The 15,253-nt window shown below is 42.3% G+C and overlaps 2 protein-coding genes and 1 non-coding gene across 6 annotated transcripts in view; all 3 read left to right on the top strand.

Moving 5' to 3' along the window:
- Positions 1–1,225: 1,225 nt before the first annotated feature.
- On the top strand, positions 1,226–6,532 carry eif3k (eukaryotic translation initiation factor 3, subunit K). Of its 2 annotated transcripts, none has more exons than XM_085244310.1 (8): positions 1,226–1,408; positions 2,990–3,088; positions 3,501–3,621; positions 4,414–4,488; positions 5,289–5,355; positions 5,537–5,614; positions 5,862–5,987; positions 6,381–6,532. In XM_085244310.1, exons 1-8 carry the CDS (start codon positions 1,347–1,349, stop codon positions 6,410–6,412), a joined length of 660 nt encoding a protein of 219 aa, XP_085100436.1. In that variant the 5' UTR covers positions 1,226–1,346; the 3' UTR covers positions 6,413–6,532. The 2 variants fall into 2 exon arrangements, with proteins under 2 accessions (XP_085100436.1, XP_085100435.1); XM_085244309.1 differs by having other exon boundaries at positions 4,411–4,488.
- Positions 6,533–7,685: 1,153 nt separating this feature from the next.
- The window catches only part of LOC146560325 (calpain-9), a 29,741-nt gene continuing 22,173 nt past the window's right edge, over positions 7,686–15,253 (top strand). For all 3 annotated transcript variants that reach the window (XM_085244306.1, XM_085244307.1, XM_085244305.1), the window contains exons 1-3: positions 7,686–7,939; positions 13,812–13,881; positions 15,117–15,235. In XM_085244306.1, coding sequence (XP_085100432.1) covers positions 7,688–7,939; positions 13,812–13,881; positions 15,117–15,235 — 441 coding nt within the window. In that variant the 5' untranslated portion in view covers positions 7,686–7,687. The remainder of the gene's footprint in view (positions 7,940–13,811; positions 13,882–15,116; positions 15,236–15,253) is intronic.
- On the top strand, positions 10,923–10,995 carry trnak-uuu (transfer RNA lysine (anticodon UUU)). Its single transcript has one exon. It is a non-coding gene; the product is annotated as a tRNA-Lys (tRNA).

Here is a 15,253-nt window from a genome sequence, read left to right as displayed (position 1 = left end):
AGTACACACCCCAGTGGAGCACCAGTGTTCATTATGGCAGGTGATGAGGTAATGCTGCCACGTCTGACTACTTGGTGTCTGTCAGACAGGAAGTTAAGGATCCAGCTGCAGAGAGAGCTGCTCAGTCCTAGATCCTGCAGTTTCCATTGAGGAAAGAATGGTATTGAATGCTGAGCTGTAATCTACAAACAGCATTCTCACAAATGTGTCTCTTCTCTCCAGGTGCAAGAGGGCAGTACTTAGTGTCAGGGCTACGGCGTCATCAGTGGACCTGTTGTGGTGGTATGCAAATTGGTCCATTGATTTGGGTAGTGCAGAGCAGATGACGTTCCTGACCAGCCTCTCAAAGCATGGGTACAGGGAAGATGGTGGCCATTTTGAAGCAGGCTGGGATCACAGACAGAGAGAGGGAGCAGTAGATATTTGTGAACACTCCAGCCAGCTGAGCCACGGATAACTTGAGGACACGACCGACAATCCCGTCAGGACCAGTGCGTTCCCCTGTCTGAAGCACTTCTGCACATCCTCCTCAGACACCAAAGTATGTATAGTTTGGAGACAGTGGAAATGAAAAAGAAACAGGAGGTTGCGCTGAAGATAGACAGAAAGATAATTAAATCAGAGGGACATCTGAAAAGGAAATTATGTAACCACATAATTTCTTTAGGGATTAATAAAGTTTTCTGATTCTGAGAGAGGCAAGGCTGAGAAGATTTAGACTTGTGTAGGGAAGGAACAATGGATATACTGGACAAAAGATGTTGAAGATGGAGCTGCCAGGCAAGAGGAAAAGAGGAAGGATCCTAAAAAGGCAGCAGATCTGCTGCAGCGGCCCCTGTAGAGAGCAGTAAGTTTTCCTAACTGTACTTGTTATGTAAAAGTATATGCGGAAAATTAAAGTCAAAAGTAGAAGAACCACGCAGTTCATGTAGTAGTTTCAGTTTCAAACAGGAAAGGTCTTTTTCTGTTGTTTGGCGATCAATGAAGTTTTTTAGTGATGTAATTATTTTTTTTAATGTGTTATTTATTTATTTGTTTATTTAGACAATGTTTAAAACGCCTGGATGAGGCGCCTGCTGAGTGCCGATACTAGCTTTACTTTTGCTAAAATACCGATCGGACCAAACATATGTTTTTGAAACGTTTATGAAAATTATGACGGACAAAGTTCACGGAACGACTTTCCACAGGGCTTTGCTCCGGCATTACGGTTAGCGTACCGGTCCATCAACACTTCCGGTCCGACCTTTTTCTCCCTCCGCCCCGGTGCCGTTTCACTTTGCGGCCCACGTGCGGCGTTAATTCGGGTTTTTAGCTTAAAAAAACCAAGTAAAAGTTTGGACCAAATGGCGTCGTCTTTCGAGCAGATGAGGGCGAACGTGGGGAAGCTTCTCAGAGGAATCGACAGGTACAAAGAACAACAGCAGACTGAGTTAACAGCTTAGCCTGGTTGCTAATATCGCAAGCTAACGTTTGGTGCAGTGAGTCAGTGGTGGCTAGCCCATACAGGGCAGCTTGATGCCTCATTAAACGAGTTTTATTGTTGGTTAATTACACCAACATTATATTAAAGAAATAATAAGTCAGAGTTAACAAATATTGGATAAAATATGTTTAATGTTCGTGTTGGATTTATACAGCTGCTAGCATTAGCCGGGTTTGCGCCATTGAACTGTAGACAATTTGTATTGGTGAGAAACCCTGGCTTCTGCGGTATATTGTTGTTTACTCATTTTCATTAGATGGACATTAACGGTTCATTCAGGTTAAAAGCGGTGATCAAAGATATTTCACACAAAGGAAGTCATTTACTGCATGAATAGGATTGTTTTCATCAGCCCAGGGTTCATTTTCTGCTTTCACACAGAAAATTAACCATTTACGCAGCTGTTGTCACCTGAGGCTCAACTGGTGGACCTTTCCACCGTCTATGATTTGAAATGATCACTAATTTGTAATCATAATACCTTACTAACCCAAGACAATTGCTTTGTTATAGAGCAGGGGCCGGTGTCCCTGCAGGTTTTAGATCTCACCCTGGGTCAACACACCTGAATCACATGATTAGTTCATTACCAGGCCTCTGGAGAACTTCAAGACATGTTGAGGAGGTCATTTATCCATTTAAATCAGCTGTGATGGATCAAGGACACATGTAAAACCTGCAGGGACACCGGCCCTCGTGGACTGGGATTGGGGACCCCTGTTATAGAGGCCCAGTTAAGATATAAACGTGAAAGACAGGAAATTGTAAACGCTATATTTAAAAAAAACAAGGGAAAAAGTAAGGTGCAAATAAGATATGGCGATTTAAGAAAGCCCAGATGTCATAAGGAGGAGACGTAAAGTTTGTTGGCCACAGGTGGGAAGGATTTCTCATGGTGTTCTGTGCTGGATTATCTTTTGCTAAATGTGCTCCTGTTGCTTTCCAGTTTGAACGGAGGACCTGCGAATATTTGTCCAGTAGTGTCTGAATTTCGCTAGCCACGCTGTCTGGCATACAGTGCTGCAGACACACACTCTGTGGTTTCAACTATCCAGGGAAGCATGCAGCTGAGCCCAGTTAGTTTGATATCAAGTACGGTTGGTTTGATGGTTTTGAAGGCACTGAAAAAGTAAAAAAAAAAACAATACACAAAAACTCTCACAATGCTCGCTAGCTTTGTAGACCTGTTTGAGCAGGTAGAGACTGGCGTCCTCGTCTGGGCTGGTAGATAAACTGCAGAGGGATCCATCCGTGGGCTGATCACGTGCCGGGGCTGGTCTAGGATGAATATCTCCAGAGTATTCATAATAGACAATATCAGGGCCACTGGGATGGCATGACCTCTTCCACAGCATGGGAACCCAATGTAGAATCAGGGTTATCCTGAAGATGTAGTGCAACTCTCGACAAACATATTTTAAGCTTATAAGCACATAAATGAAAAAAAAAAGCACTGAAACATTTGCTTTTATTTATGGATAATAATCTCATCTCCCCTCACAGGTACAACCCAGAAAACCTTGCAACGCTGGAGCGCTACGTGGAGACGCAAGCGAGAGAAAATGCCTACGACCTGGAAGCAAACCTTGCTGTGCTCAAGCTGTAAGTTACATAAGTTACCCAAACAGCAGCTATTCGACTTTAAGACACTGGATTTTTTTAAATTTATAAATAAAGGGAAAAATGTAATGATAGGGGGAAAAAATAGGTGGAGGAAGTTTTATCCAATAGGGGAGTCAAGCCCTGACTATGGCCTGATTCTGATCATAAAACAAAGGCAGCTCAGTCTCTGCCAGCCTGCCTCTACTGCTGGATGTCGGCTCCAGGAAGCAGCAGATTTTCCTTCGGTAGGAAAGAAAGCGACTTTTACACACTGCTAAAAATATTACCGACTCTAAATAATTTGGGGACAGAGGCAGCTCTTAGGAATATACCAGAATGGTCTTTATTTGATTTACCTGTTGGATACCTTGATGTTTGAGTGGTGATGACTCTAATCTTGACATCTGTGCAGGTACCAGTTTAATCCAGCATACTTCCAGACTCAAGTGACCTCACAGATTCTGCTGAAGGCGCTGACCAACCTGCCACACACCGACTTCACACTCTGCAAGTGCATGATCGACCAGACACATGTATCCTTTTGGTGCTTTTTCTCTGAGCGTTGCATTCTGGGAGATTTATATGTGACAGGTTCTCTGAATGTGTGTGTGTGTGCAGATTGGAGTTATGGAAACTTTAAGAAGTTGATTAGAAGTTCATACTTCTGTCCCACTTTGGACAGACATCTTTTTTTTTTCTTTTTTTTTTGCTGAGTATGAATATTAATCCTTTTACACTGCTGCAGTAGAAATATCTCCATTGTGCCTGATGGAGGTCCACCTCCTGTTATACCCAATGTAATCCTCAGTGAATTGAGCTAACCAGCTAAAATAATTATTTCCTCCCATTCTAGACAAAGTTGAAATAGTATTGATATGTTGTCTGAATTCCACGTCCATGCAGGTCATTAACAATGTGAAATCAGAATTTTCTGTAGGTGTTAAATGTTTGTTGTTATAAATTACTGGAAGAAAAAAAATATCTGTGCCAAAAAGATTAAAAGCACTATGAGTTATTATTTATTTTAGATGCAACCCCCCCCCCCCCCACACACACACACACACACACACACACACACACACACAGTATTCAGCTCCATGGGGCCCTGTTCATGGTGGAGTACCTCGAGAGCGCTCCCTTTGGAACAGGAAGTCTATCGAGTGGCAGTTCTTGCTTATATCAGAAATTCTCTGATTAAGGCTGTATTGGTGATGTTAGAGAATCTTTGTGCAGGGCTGTGTATAAACAGATCAGGGTGGTGCTGGTGGCGGAGCTTGGCTCTGTGTTGGGGTCAGGGGGGCATTTCCTTGACTACTGTGTCGCAGCAGGAGGAGCGGCCCATCAGACAGATCCTCTATCTGGGGAACCTGCTGGAGACGTGCCACTTCCAGAGCTTCTGGGTACGAAACTCACACTAAACCACATGCACATAATCTCTGCATCCATGTAAGAGAAACACAATAAAACCTCAACAGGGCCATCAGCTGAAGGGCTGTGCTGAGGACACATGGTTTCCAGAAACTATTAGTATGGCCTTTTTTCTCAAGCAACAAAGTAGCTCGTAGAATTCAGCTTTTAGGCTGTTTTCTGCTTTTCTTTTTTTTTTTTTAGCGTCTCCTTTCCCAGCAGGAGCAGCAGAGTTCAAAGGGCAAGTCAAAGTGGTTGGTCCAGACGCTAGAGTGCGTTGATTGGTTGACCATAGAAACAAGATAAGATAAGATAACCTTTATTAGTCCCACACGTGGGAAATTTGTTTTGTCAAGCTCTCAATGTTAGCATTTAAAAAAAAATGGAATGAAAAATGTGGACACACATTAAAAATTGTGTCCCGTCCTCCTGCTTCTACTTAAAATTGACATTAATCACCAAAACGGATCTCCGACCTGCCGGAGTCATCGGTGCTCATCTTTCCCTCAAACCTCGCCTGCTGCTGTTCCCTTCGTTTTAGTGTGAACTGAATGAATGAATTGTGTCCTAATCTTTCTTAAGTAGTTTGTTTTCGGCCCAACTTGCTCTTTGAATGAAGTATTCTGCTTCTATTTGTCGAAATGCTTTTGAAGCACATTTAAAAACAATTTTTATTATCATTTTAATCCTAATTGCCTTTCAGGACATTCCTGATTTCTGTGTTGCGATTTTTCTGGTTTTCTCGTGCTGATGTTTGTTTCCTCTCCTCTCTGTCCCGTCCCGTCCTGGACAGACGAGTCTAGAGGAGAACAGAGAGCTCATCGATGGCATTACTGGTTTTGAGGACTCTGTGCGCAAGTGTGAGTATCGTCCTCTGACTCAGCACGTTGGGCAGCACGCCACTACACTGAACACAAACAGCTGGTTTAATTGAACAACCTCAGACACAGACACGCCCACACAGTGCAGTGATGCAAATTCTGAGAATAAACCACATGAAACTGTTTGAACATGATAAAAACTCGAATGTTTTCTGTTTAGTTATCTGCCATGTTGTGGGCATCACCTACCAGACCATCGATCGCCGCTTACTGGCCGAGATGCTCGGAGACCCGCTGGGTAAGACCTTTGACACACACGTGTAAAAACCTGGCAGACGGCTCAGTGCAATCAACCTTTGATATTTAAAGACTATAAGTTGTTTTGACTGTGTGACACGTAACAACGCGCATCTGTTAAATCAGCAGCTACAGAAGCTTCTAATGGGCACAGCTCAACATAAATCGGCCGTCTTTAAAGTAAAGCGGACGATTGGACTCCATGTTGGTGGTAAATCTGTGTGAACCTCTGTTTTCTGTGTGTGCAGACACGCAGGTGAAGGTGTGGATGAACAAGTACGGCTGGACGGAGAACGAGGATGGACAGATCTTCATCTTCAACCAGGAGGAGAGCGTCAAGCCCAAGAACATCGTGGAGAAGATCGACTTTGAGAGTGAGTGTTGCTGCTGCGCGTATTAGTGCTGAGAAGTCACAGCTAATCAAAAAAACCCACCGAGAGTCAAACCACTCGAACGCCGCATTGTTCTAACTACTTGTGTTGTTTTACAAAAGCAAAATCGCCGGGGTTGTAATTAAAAAAATGTTTTTTTTAGAGAGGGATCTCATTTGTATCAGCATAAAATCCATTTGTTTATTCTGTTAAGTAAGACTCATTACTGTAAGACAATGCACGCCACCACCCCCTCGTAGGCCTGGCAAACCCGGGTCCTTGCAGGTCTTTTGTGTTTTATTTGTTTCACTGTGACTGGAAGTGAAGTCAGAGATTTCATATTCATGCCTCATTTCCTTCTCTTTTCCCTGCTCTCCCTTTGTTTTCCTTTTGCAGGTGTATCCAGCATCATGGCCACATCTCAGTGATGGAAACGCATAAATACACTCACACACAAACAACCACACGCAGCAGTTAGGATGGAGTCAGACAGGTCATTAGTTTTCATAATCACAAGTTTTCTCAATAAAAGTAATTTATCATTTCCAGCCTGTCTGCGTTTGCTTCTTGATTGATTGATTTTTGATCTGTTCTCCTAAACGGTATCAGGGCGTTGGCTGAGAGCTGTTGGGAAGCCTTAAGGAGTCTTAAAGCTGCTACTTAGTCATCCTGTGGTGAAGGTGTTGTAATTTTAGGTTTGCTGTGTGTTGAGTGTGTGATGGTGTAAGAGGAAGTTGGGTGACTTATTGTTCACCCGCTCAGCAGCTTTGTGTTCTACACAGAGGTTTCCTCATCACTACTAAAATCTCAAATTCATGGGTGAGAAATGCGATTTGTTAGTCTAAAGTTAGAGTGCATCAAGGACCACTGATAACATTACAGTCTGTAAAATATGTCAGTCACCTTTTGGTTTGTAAAGTTCCCGTTATAAAGCCTCAAGTGGGGTTTTATTGATGTCACCATCTTAGATTAGATGAAACTTTAATCCCTCGGGTGGGTTCCTCCAAGAAATTCGGTTTCCAATAGCACAGCACCGACAGAAGTTACACATATGTAACTACAGAGACGTATATAAATACTGCGTATACAAAAGGGATAAATAGGAATAAGAATACAAGGGAATTGCACATTTCAAGTATTGTGAGTAACTTTAATAATAGTCTTTAACATGGTGTGAGAAGTCATTTACAAAATAAGAGTCAGTGTCAGTTAATAATATTTGCAAGGAGTAAATGGCCCATAAAGATATCTGGAAAGTGTTAACTAAGGTCAAAGGTTAAGTGAGCACAATTTCACATTTTCTGCAGATATCTAAACAGTCTAGGCTTCTTTTCCCACTTTCAGGAGGCGCCCCCTGCTGGTAGATAAGGTGTAAGGCACTTGAGTTTTAACTTCACAGTCTGTGGCAAAATTTGTAAGATTTGTAACAGTTACTGGAATTGGACACTAGTTTTCACACGCGTGTGTATTGGTAATGCTCCTGTGGCCTCTCCACTGAGGAAATCCTGGAAACCTTCAGCGGGTTTTCCGCCTTTACTGACTGAACACATCTGGGACTGTCTCACGCAACGCAATAAAAACCCTCCGGGACTGTTTTTCCCGCCCAGGTGAGCATCTACCTGGGCGGATTTATCAGGGGGCGTGGCTTATCTGTGCACCTTATAAACAGGAAAGAGCGCCGAAAGTCAGGTAGAGCACGGTTAATGTTCACCATGAGAAAGTCTTTGAGTGTATCGTCTGACAGCTCCCTGCCGCCGCCGGAGGACGATGTGGACTCGGTGTGCTCCGACGAGCTAATGGGCTCGCAGTCCCGCCGCTGGCTGGCGGAAATTCTGAGCGGGGGCATACCGCCGGAGAGCGGCGAAGTGAGCCCGGCGAGCGGGCTGTTCGTGGACTTTAACTTCCCCATGGGAGAGCTGGAGATGCAGCCCGGGGTCAAGTGGAAGCGACCAAAGGTAACTACGAAAGGGAGAACAAACCCGTAACAGCTGCGTAACGTAAATGCATAAAAAACTCCCACAGAGTAAATACTGCAGTATCGAGCTCTCTTCATTTACATATCACACACACACACATATGTATGCGCATTCTTCTTCAGCACATTTCAAAAGGTAAGTGTGCTTTCTGCTCCACAGCTAATAGTCACTTTGCAGATTACAGATGTTGCACATACGCACAGTGACACCATCCTGCAGGGCAGTAAAAGACCAACACAAGTAGCGTAAGCTGCTCTAATAAAATAGTAACGGATTTCAAATAATAGATAAACACAGGCTAGTTTGCACTGCCCGAGTGTTTTCAGGTGTCACGCAGACACAACAACAGTACACGATGCAGTTTTGAAGTGCTTTACTTGTATTTCAATTTCATGCTGCCTACAATTAAGTATTAGTACAGCGTGATGCGTGTAGCTGGTTGTTCAGAGTTCTTTAAAACCAGCAGCTCTCTTCTTCCTTCGGTAATAATGTTGTAATCTCTGTGTATGTCTGCATTATGTGCTTGAAGTTGTCTGGTAGTAAAACTCCTTTGCTCCTGCCACCACAGAGAAACAGAAGGATAATCTTTTAACATTTTACATCATTGTGCACATTTTGACTTTAGAGTTTCATATCTGGGATCTTCGCGTGTTTTGCATGTGAATTTTTATCTGTTGTGCTGCACCACAAATGTTTTACTTATTAACTTTTAAATATGTAAATATATACATACAGTAAAAAAAAAATGGTATATTGAGAAAGCGTTCCTCCTTTGGCGAGGATGAAAAAGCTGAACGTAATGATTTATTCCTTTTTTTCTAGACATCTGTTAGACTGTTAAAAAGTTTCATGTTTTTGATGCGATATTGTGAATAAAAGAGTTGAAATACAGTAAAACACACAATATTACAAAGCTTCAAAATAAACTCCCACAGAGCTCCATGGGTTAAGTTAGGAAGTGAAGTGAAAGCCTTTATTGTCATTATACTGGTATAATGAGATTTAAAACGGCTCCATAAAGGTGCACATGTGCTTAACACATTATAAAAAAAATACAATAATATAACTATACACGTAATATAAATCGAATCGAATTTCGAATATCGAATTTCCCAGAGGAACCCACCCGAGGGATTAATAAAGTTCTATCTAATCTAATATAATCTAATCTAAATACACTGCACTGGGTGACACAGACAGACAGCCAGAGAATGATGATACAGTCAGTGCAAATTAGTTTTGTGCATGTTTTGAGTTGAGTATGGTGATGGCTTTGGGGAAGAAGCTATCCCCGTGTCTGTTTGTTCTGGCCCGTATGGATCTGAAGCGCCTGCCAGAGGGGAGTAGGTTAAAAAGATGGTAACCGGGGTGGCTGATGTCCTTCAAGATGTTTCTGGCCCTGCTGAGACAACGGGAGTTATAGATGGCAGACAAAGAGGGCAGGGGACAGCCACTGATTTTTTTTTGCTACGTTTACCACCCTCTGTAATCTCTTCCTGCCTGCCTCTGTGCAGCTGGCGTGCCACACTGTCACTGCATAGGTCAGCAGGCTCTCGATGGTGGATCTATAGAAGGTCACCAGCAGTGGGGTGTTTAGTTGCTCCTTCCTGAGCACCCTTAGAAGTGTAGCCACTGCTTGGGCCTTCTTGACTAGCACCGTGGCGTTGACTGACCAGGAGAGGTCTGCAGAGATGTGGACACCAAGGAGTTTGAAGGATTCCACTCGCTCTACAAATTCACCGTTGATGTGCAGAGGGGCAGGGGCAGCTCTCTTCCGCCTGAAGTCCAGGATGAGTTCCTTGGTCTTGGTGATGTTAAGTGCCAGGTTGTTTAATGCACCCAGCTTCAGGACCTCATTTCCCCCTGTGACCAGTACTGTGTGTGATGCTGTAATTATCATTACAGAGTAACAGTCACATTTACACAATAAAGGCTGTATTTATACTGATTAAAATACTTTTAAGAGCAGCTGAGGTCACTTTGAGAACACCTGGATGGTTTTTTAAATACCAGGTAAAGGCAGATGGACAATAACTAACACCACATGGTATAACAGGACGATTCCACTCAGCGGGTCGAATTGCAGTTTCAAATTACACTTAATTTCACACTTATTTAAGTCGTTATTTTGTTTCTCTGAGTCTCTGTGGCTTTCTTTTACCTTTAACATTAAAAACTCACCTGGTAAAAATCAAAATTCTGGTGGATCTCTGTGAATCACTGTTACCAGTTACAGCCTTGTGCCAGATGTGAACCAGTGGTTTTTTTGCCCTGTAGTGTCCGAGTTGGTCAACTGGAGAGTTACAATCAGTGCGTGACAGAGTCATATTTGCAAGGGTGTGTTTCAGAAAGGCTCCACAGAGATAAAATGAAGGCAACCCAAACCCTGCAGGGCAACAGGAGGGAAACAAAGACAAGGCTCAGTGTTGTCCTTTAGTTCTATATTATCCTGCATCCGCTCGCTTTGCTTCTCTTCTTTCTGACTTGAGGGCTGGGCAGGATGCAGGGTGGGTGAGATTAAATCTGCTGCTAAACTCTGTGTTGGCTAAATATGTAAAATATGCAACTAAGGTATCTGAACAGGAAACAAAGAATGCAGCCTTTCTGTTCACTTGCTTTAATAGAATATAATGTACGGTATATACTATAGTTTGGCAGGTTTGTTTTATATTTGCTAATATATGTAAGATAAAACAAAATAACACGCATGTTCACGTTACACCGGTTAAGGCGCTCGTTAAAGTGATGGCTCACATTTCTGTCTTCACATGCAGAGTACAAATTTTGAGCATGTAACTTCTTGTTTCATGGTTTTATAACTCAGATCGTAGAGCTTCATGGTTCTAATGATTGACACTGATGAGATAATCACATCATCTCAGTGACTGATTGAGAGGTTTTGCATGTACCACGCTGGCTGAAGTTCAGTTTGACGATAGAGAGATTTCCCCTCCTTGCGGGAGCCTGGATAGCTCAGTCGGTAGAGCATCAGACTTTTAATCTGAGGGTCCAGGGTTCAAGTCCCTGTTCAGGCGATGTTGCTTTTAATCTGTTATAACACTGTCAAAGGGCCTGTTGTACCAATGGATTTACTGAGTTTATCTGAAGATGGTTGAACAGAAAAGATATCAAACAGCTAACTAAGCAAACACTTAACTCCTGTGTAATTCAAGTCTTTAGGACAAACATCGACCCGTAGTTACATTTTTGCAGCATTGCATTAAAATTGAGTTCCGGTTGTGGCATAAGTTACAAAGTAGATCTGACACAGAGGTATAATTCAGGTGTATAGCATCACACCAACCTTTGCCTTAACTGGAGGCACTTCTTTCAGAGTATCATGGAAACGCTCTTGACACATTAAAACTTGTTCACCTAAAAACATTCCCTTTGGCCAGTTTCTGGGTGTGTTCCATGTCTAGAAATAGATTTTATTTAGGTTTTCATGTTTAAAGCAGTGTAGTATTCATTAAGATTGAGTCACTGAGTTCCTATAGATAGATCACGGAGTCTGTACTGACTGTTATTGTACAAACTGTATCTACACAAGGCTTACTGCCTGAATGGAGCACGCAGTATGCAGTGGGCACAAACTTGCTTTCTGTAAATTCCCTCACATGGAATCAGAAACAGAACTTCCTGCTGCTGCTGACTCAAAAGACTTCAGATGGCAGTGAAAAGAAAAATGTCAGAAGTTCTTTGTCTTTGGTCCAAACAGGAAGAGCTGGAAGCACCACAGAGGTAAAAGGACAGAGGTTTAAAGTCTGATCCAGTGTTTGCAAGAATAAAACAAAGCTGAATCCATAAATGTTAAATATTTGAAATAGGATATAAAGTGAACTTTTCCTTCAGGTATTACTCATCTTCATATTCTATGTATTCAGTGTAACCTGAAGTGTAGGCTAATATAACAGCAAACGGTATGTTAGCAAACTTCCTGGAGCTGCAACATGTCTCTTTCATTTATCGCTGTTTGCATCTAAATACCAAGAAAACTGTTCAGCAGTGTGAAGTTCGATGTGTCTGTTTACAAAATCCTATAACCTGTATAGACCGATGCAAACTAAAGAAGACAGTTAAAGGCAGACATTTCTGAATGGGCAGGCTGTGAATTAGTACAACACACACTGATTTAGGGAGAAGGACACATGTCACAGGAACACCATCACAAAGAGAGTTGTCCTTCCTCTTATGCTGCATTAAGCCAGTGTTGACAGAATGAGGCCATAAATCCTGCATCGCTCCCTCCTAAATCGAACCTCTGAGTAATTACCTCAGAGACGCTTGTCACTCGTGTGTTCACCATCGTAGTTTGACACCTCACTGTCCAGGAAATCCATAGAAATCCTGTAACTGTGGACTCTTTACCACAGACATATGGATTAGACACATAATGTTACTCAATTAAGTCAAGTTTACTTTTAAAGCACTTTTAATTTTATTCCCATCATGCAAAAAGTAAAAAACAAACAAACAAACAAATACAACATACAAGTGCATGTAAGATTAGAAGGTTTTAAACATTAAAAAAATGAATGCTATAAGTGTTTAAAAAAATTCTATGTAGTAAGAGTAGAGGGCAGGTGTATGGGAGATGGAGGTTAGCTCAGTAGAAACAAAACAGAATTCCTGTGTATGAATGAGATGTAAGAGTGAAGCTGCAAAGATCAGAGGTAGTGAAGATGAGTCAGCCATCCAAAGCAATGCATACAGCACAAGAAGAGTGCAGACAGGGTGGAGTGGGAGAAGATGAGTGGGGGTGATTCGTAACAGTATGATAGCAGCAAGAGTCAAAGGGAAGGTTTCAAAGATGCCAGTGAGACCTGCTGTGAGGAATGGTTTGAAGAAGGTGACGGTCATGAAACGAGAAGCTGAGCTGAAGCTTTTAAGATTTTGACTGGGAGTGAGCAGGATGGACAGGATTAGAAATGAGTATATTATCCACACATTTATCTCATATCGTTAGCTCTTGATATCAAAGCCAACACGTAGTTACATTAACAGCTAATCATTTCAACTGCTAATATCCACATTTTTAGGTAAGAATTTGAACTGTTCCACTAACCATTAGAGCCTGAGCAGCTCTGTAGAAAAGCATCAGCCTTTTGATCCTGGGTTCAAGTTCCTGTTCATGCTTTGGGGTTTAAAAATGTAAAGTATGCTGTCTTTGCTGTGTTGTACCACACAGGTTACTTCAAGAACACGGTGCTCTATAGCTTTCACTCATAAAAAGGTGCCCATAGTTTTTTTTTTCACTGATTCCACCGTTAATGTCATAATCAGGGGGGATTCTCTCATATCTGTTAACTATGTGCAACCTAGATAAGTGTAAACGTAGCAAACGTTGGTGCCACACACATTTTTGAAGACTGCATATGCTGGTGAATACACAGACAGTTTTTCAAAGTGTTTGTACTGATAACAAGTCATAACTCTTTGCAATCTGAGCAAGTCCAAGTATGCGGAATGACTCGAGTCGCCACTAGAGGAAGTTGTGGGGACGTCATAGATCTCAGGTTATAATAAAAGTTGCTTCTTATCTTATCTCAGTTACTTTGTAATTGTCACACGAATGATCATTATTTATAAAAATTTGATACATTTTATTTATGCACCTTCAAAAATTCTATCATGATAAACACTGAACATTGGTGAAACTAATGTCAGTCTTCCTGTCTGACTCGGAGTCACACATCCGGCAGTGTGCCAAGTTTGTGCCACAATGTTCTGATGGATGAACTTTTATCTGCCTCTCCCTTTGGCTCTGCAGACAAGTCAGATCAAGTTTATTTGCGTTCATATTCCTGCTCTTTCTTGTCTTTGTTTCAACCAATCATTGCTCTGTTTCCAGGAACTCTGTTCATCACCTCAGTTCATAGTAGATGGCGCAACGAGGCTGGATGTTTGCCAGGGGAAACTCAGTAAGTAGAGATCTCCTGTACTACTTAGTTGTATAAGCTAAGTATTTTCAGTTCAAGTGGACCTATTCTGCTCATTTCCACCACCTTTTCATTCTTGGACTCCACCAGAGCAGCTTTGCATGATTTGCTGTTCAGTCTAATCCTTCGCGTTGCCCACCGTCAAAAATAAGCTGCTATAGCTTATTTCTGACAGCCCTTGAACCCCAGGAGTGCACTGATGTGGTCACCAGAGCTGGCCCCACCCATTCAACATAGCACTACTGATTCCAGGAAATGCCCTGCAGCGTGTTTTACAGGCCTCCTAGAAATGCTAAGTCTGTTTTTGACAGGAGGGAGGGCAGGAGTCGGATAAAGACACAGCACAGATCCAGTCTGGATAAACAACCTCGTGCTGATGTTGATACTATTGTCCTGATTCAATTCAGTTCAGTTTAATTTTATTTATATAGTACCAAATCACAATAACAGTTGCCTCAAGGCACTTTATATTGTAAGGTAAAAACTCACTACAATAACACAGCAGAGAACTCCAACAAACACTCGACCCCCTATGAGCAAGAGCTTTGGCGACAGTGGGAAGGAAAAACTCCCTTTTAGCAGGAAGAATCCTCCAGCAAAACCAGGCTGTTCTGCTGGAAGATTATGTGTATAAACACATAATAAGTGGAAAATGTGACTAAAAAAAGAAATCCTCCAGCAGCCTACACCCTCAAACCAAGTTTTAAGACTAGTCTTAAACGTAGAGAAGATCAAAGAGATGCTGGAACCTCTCCCAGCTGACACTGGGTCACTTTGGAGGGTGGGAGGGGTGCACCCTGGAAAGAGTTCAGGGCCATTGAAACTGTGTATATCTCTGTTGCAGTACTTGCACTGGTGACTGGGTAAAATTAACTGAGCTGAGTGGCATCAAGGACAAAACAAATCGTATACAGTAGCTACATCAGATTGAGAACCTCAGGTCTTTTCTGTTCCTTCCACACAGGTGGGTCTGTGTCACACCCTGAAGACCAGGTTAAACATGTTCCTCCTTCCTCAAATACAACAGTGCAAACAGCTCTCTGTAGATGCTGTATGTCAGCGTTGAATAGCTGTTACACCCAGCACATAAAGGTTTAATGGAGACTGTAGGTGAAAGATGGTGCACAGCTTGAAGTGATTTAAAATGGAAAGAGGACCATCCAGCATTGTGCACTGAAGCTTTAAATGATGTCATGACCTACTTCATTCTTTTCCAGGTGACTGCTGGTTACTTTCGGCTATAGCGTCTCTCTCCATGAATCAATCGCTGCTCAAGAAGGTTGTGCCTCTGGGCCAGAGCTTCCAAGATGGATACAGTGGTTGCTTCACTTTCAGGGTACAAAAGCTCTGTTTA

Source organism: Mchenga conophoros, linkage group LG14, assembly GCF_057382185.1.
Source record: "Mchenga conophoros isolate Kocher_MC1m ecotype Shallow Benthic linkage group LG14, M_conophoros_male_GT1.1, whole genome shotgun sequence".
In the NCBI taxonomy this organism is placed as follows: Eukaryota; Metazoa; Chordata; class Actinopteri; order Cichliformes; family Cichlidae; genus Mchenga; species Mchenga conophoros.
The sequence above is the reverse complement of the archived record's forward strand: the minus strand, read 5'-3'. Positions and strand labels throughout refer to the sequence as shown.

Bases quoted from the DNA above. Each gene is read 5' to 3' on its own strand.
- eif3k (XM_085244309.1), top strand. From the start codon at position 1,347: ATGGCGTCGTCTTTCGAGCAGATGAGGGCGAACGTGGGGAAGCTTCTC. The intron at 1,409-2,989 runs GTACAAAGAACA...CTCCCCTCACAG, and splicing joins CTTCTCAGAGGAATCGACAG to GTACAACCCAGAAAACCTTG. The intron at 3,622-4,410 runs GTATCCTTTTGG...ACTACTGTGTCG, and splicing joins GCATGATCGACCAGACACAT to CAGCAGGAGGAGCGGCCCAT.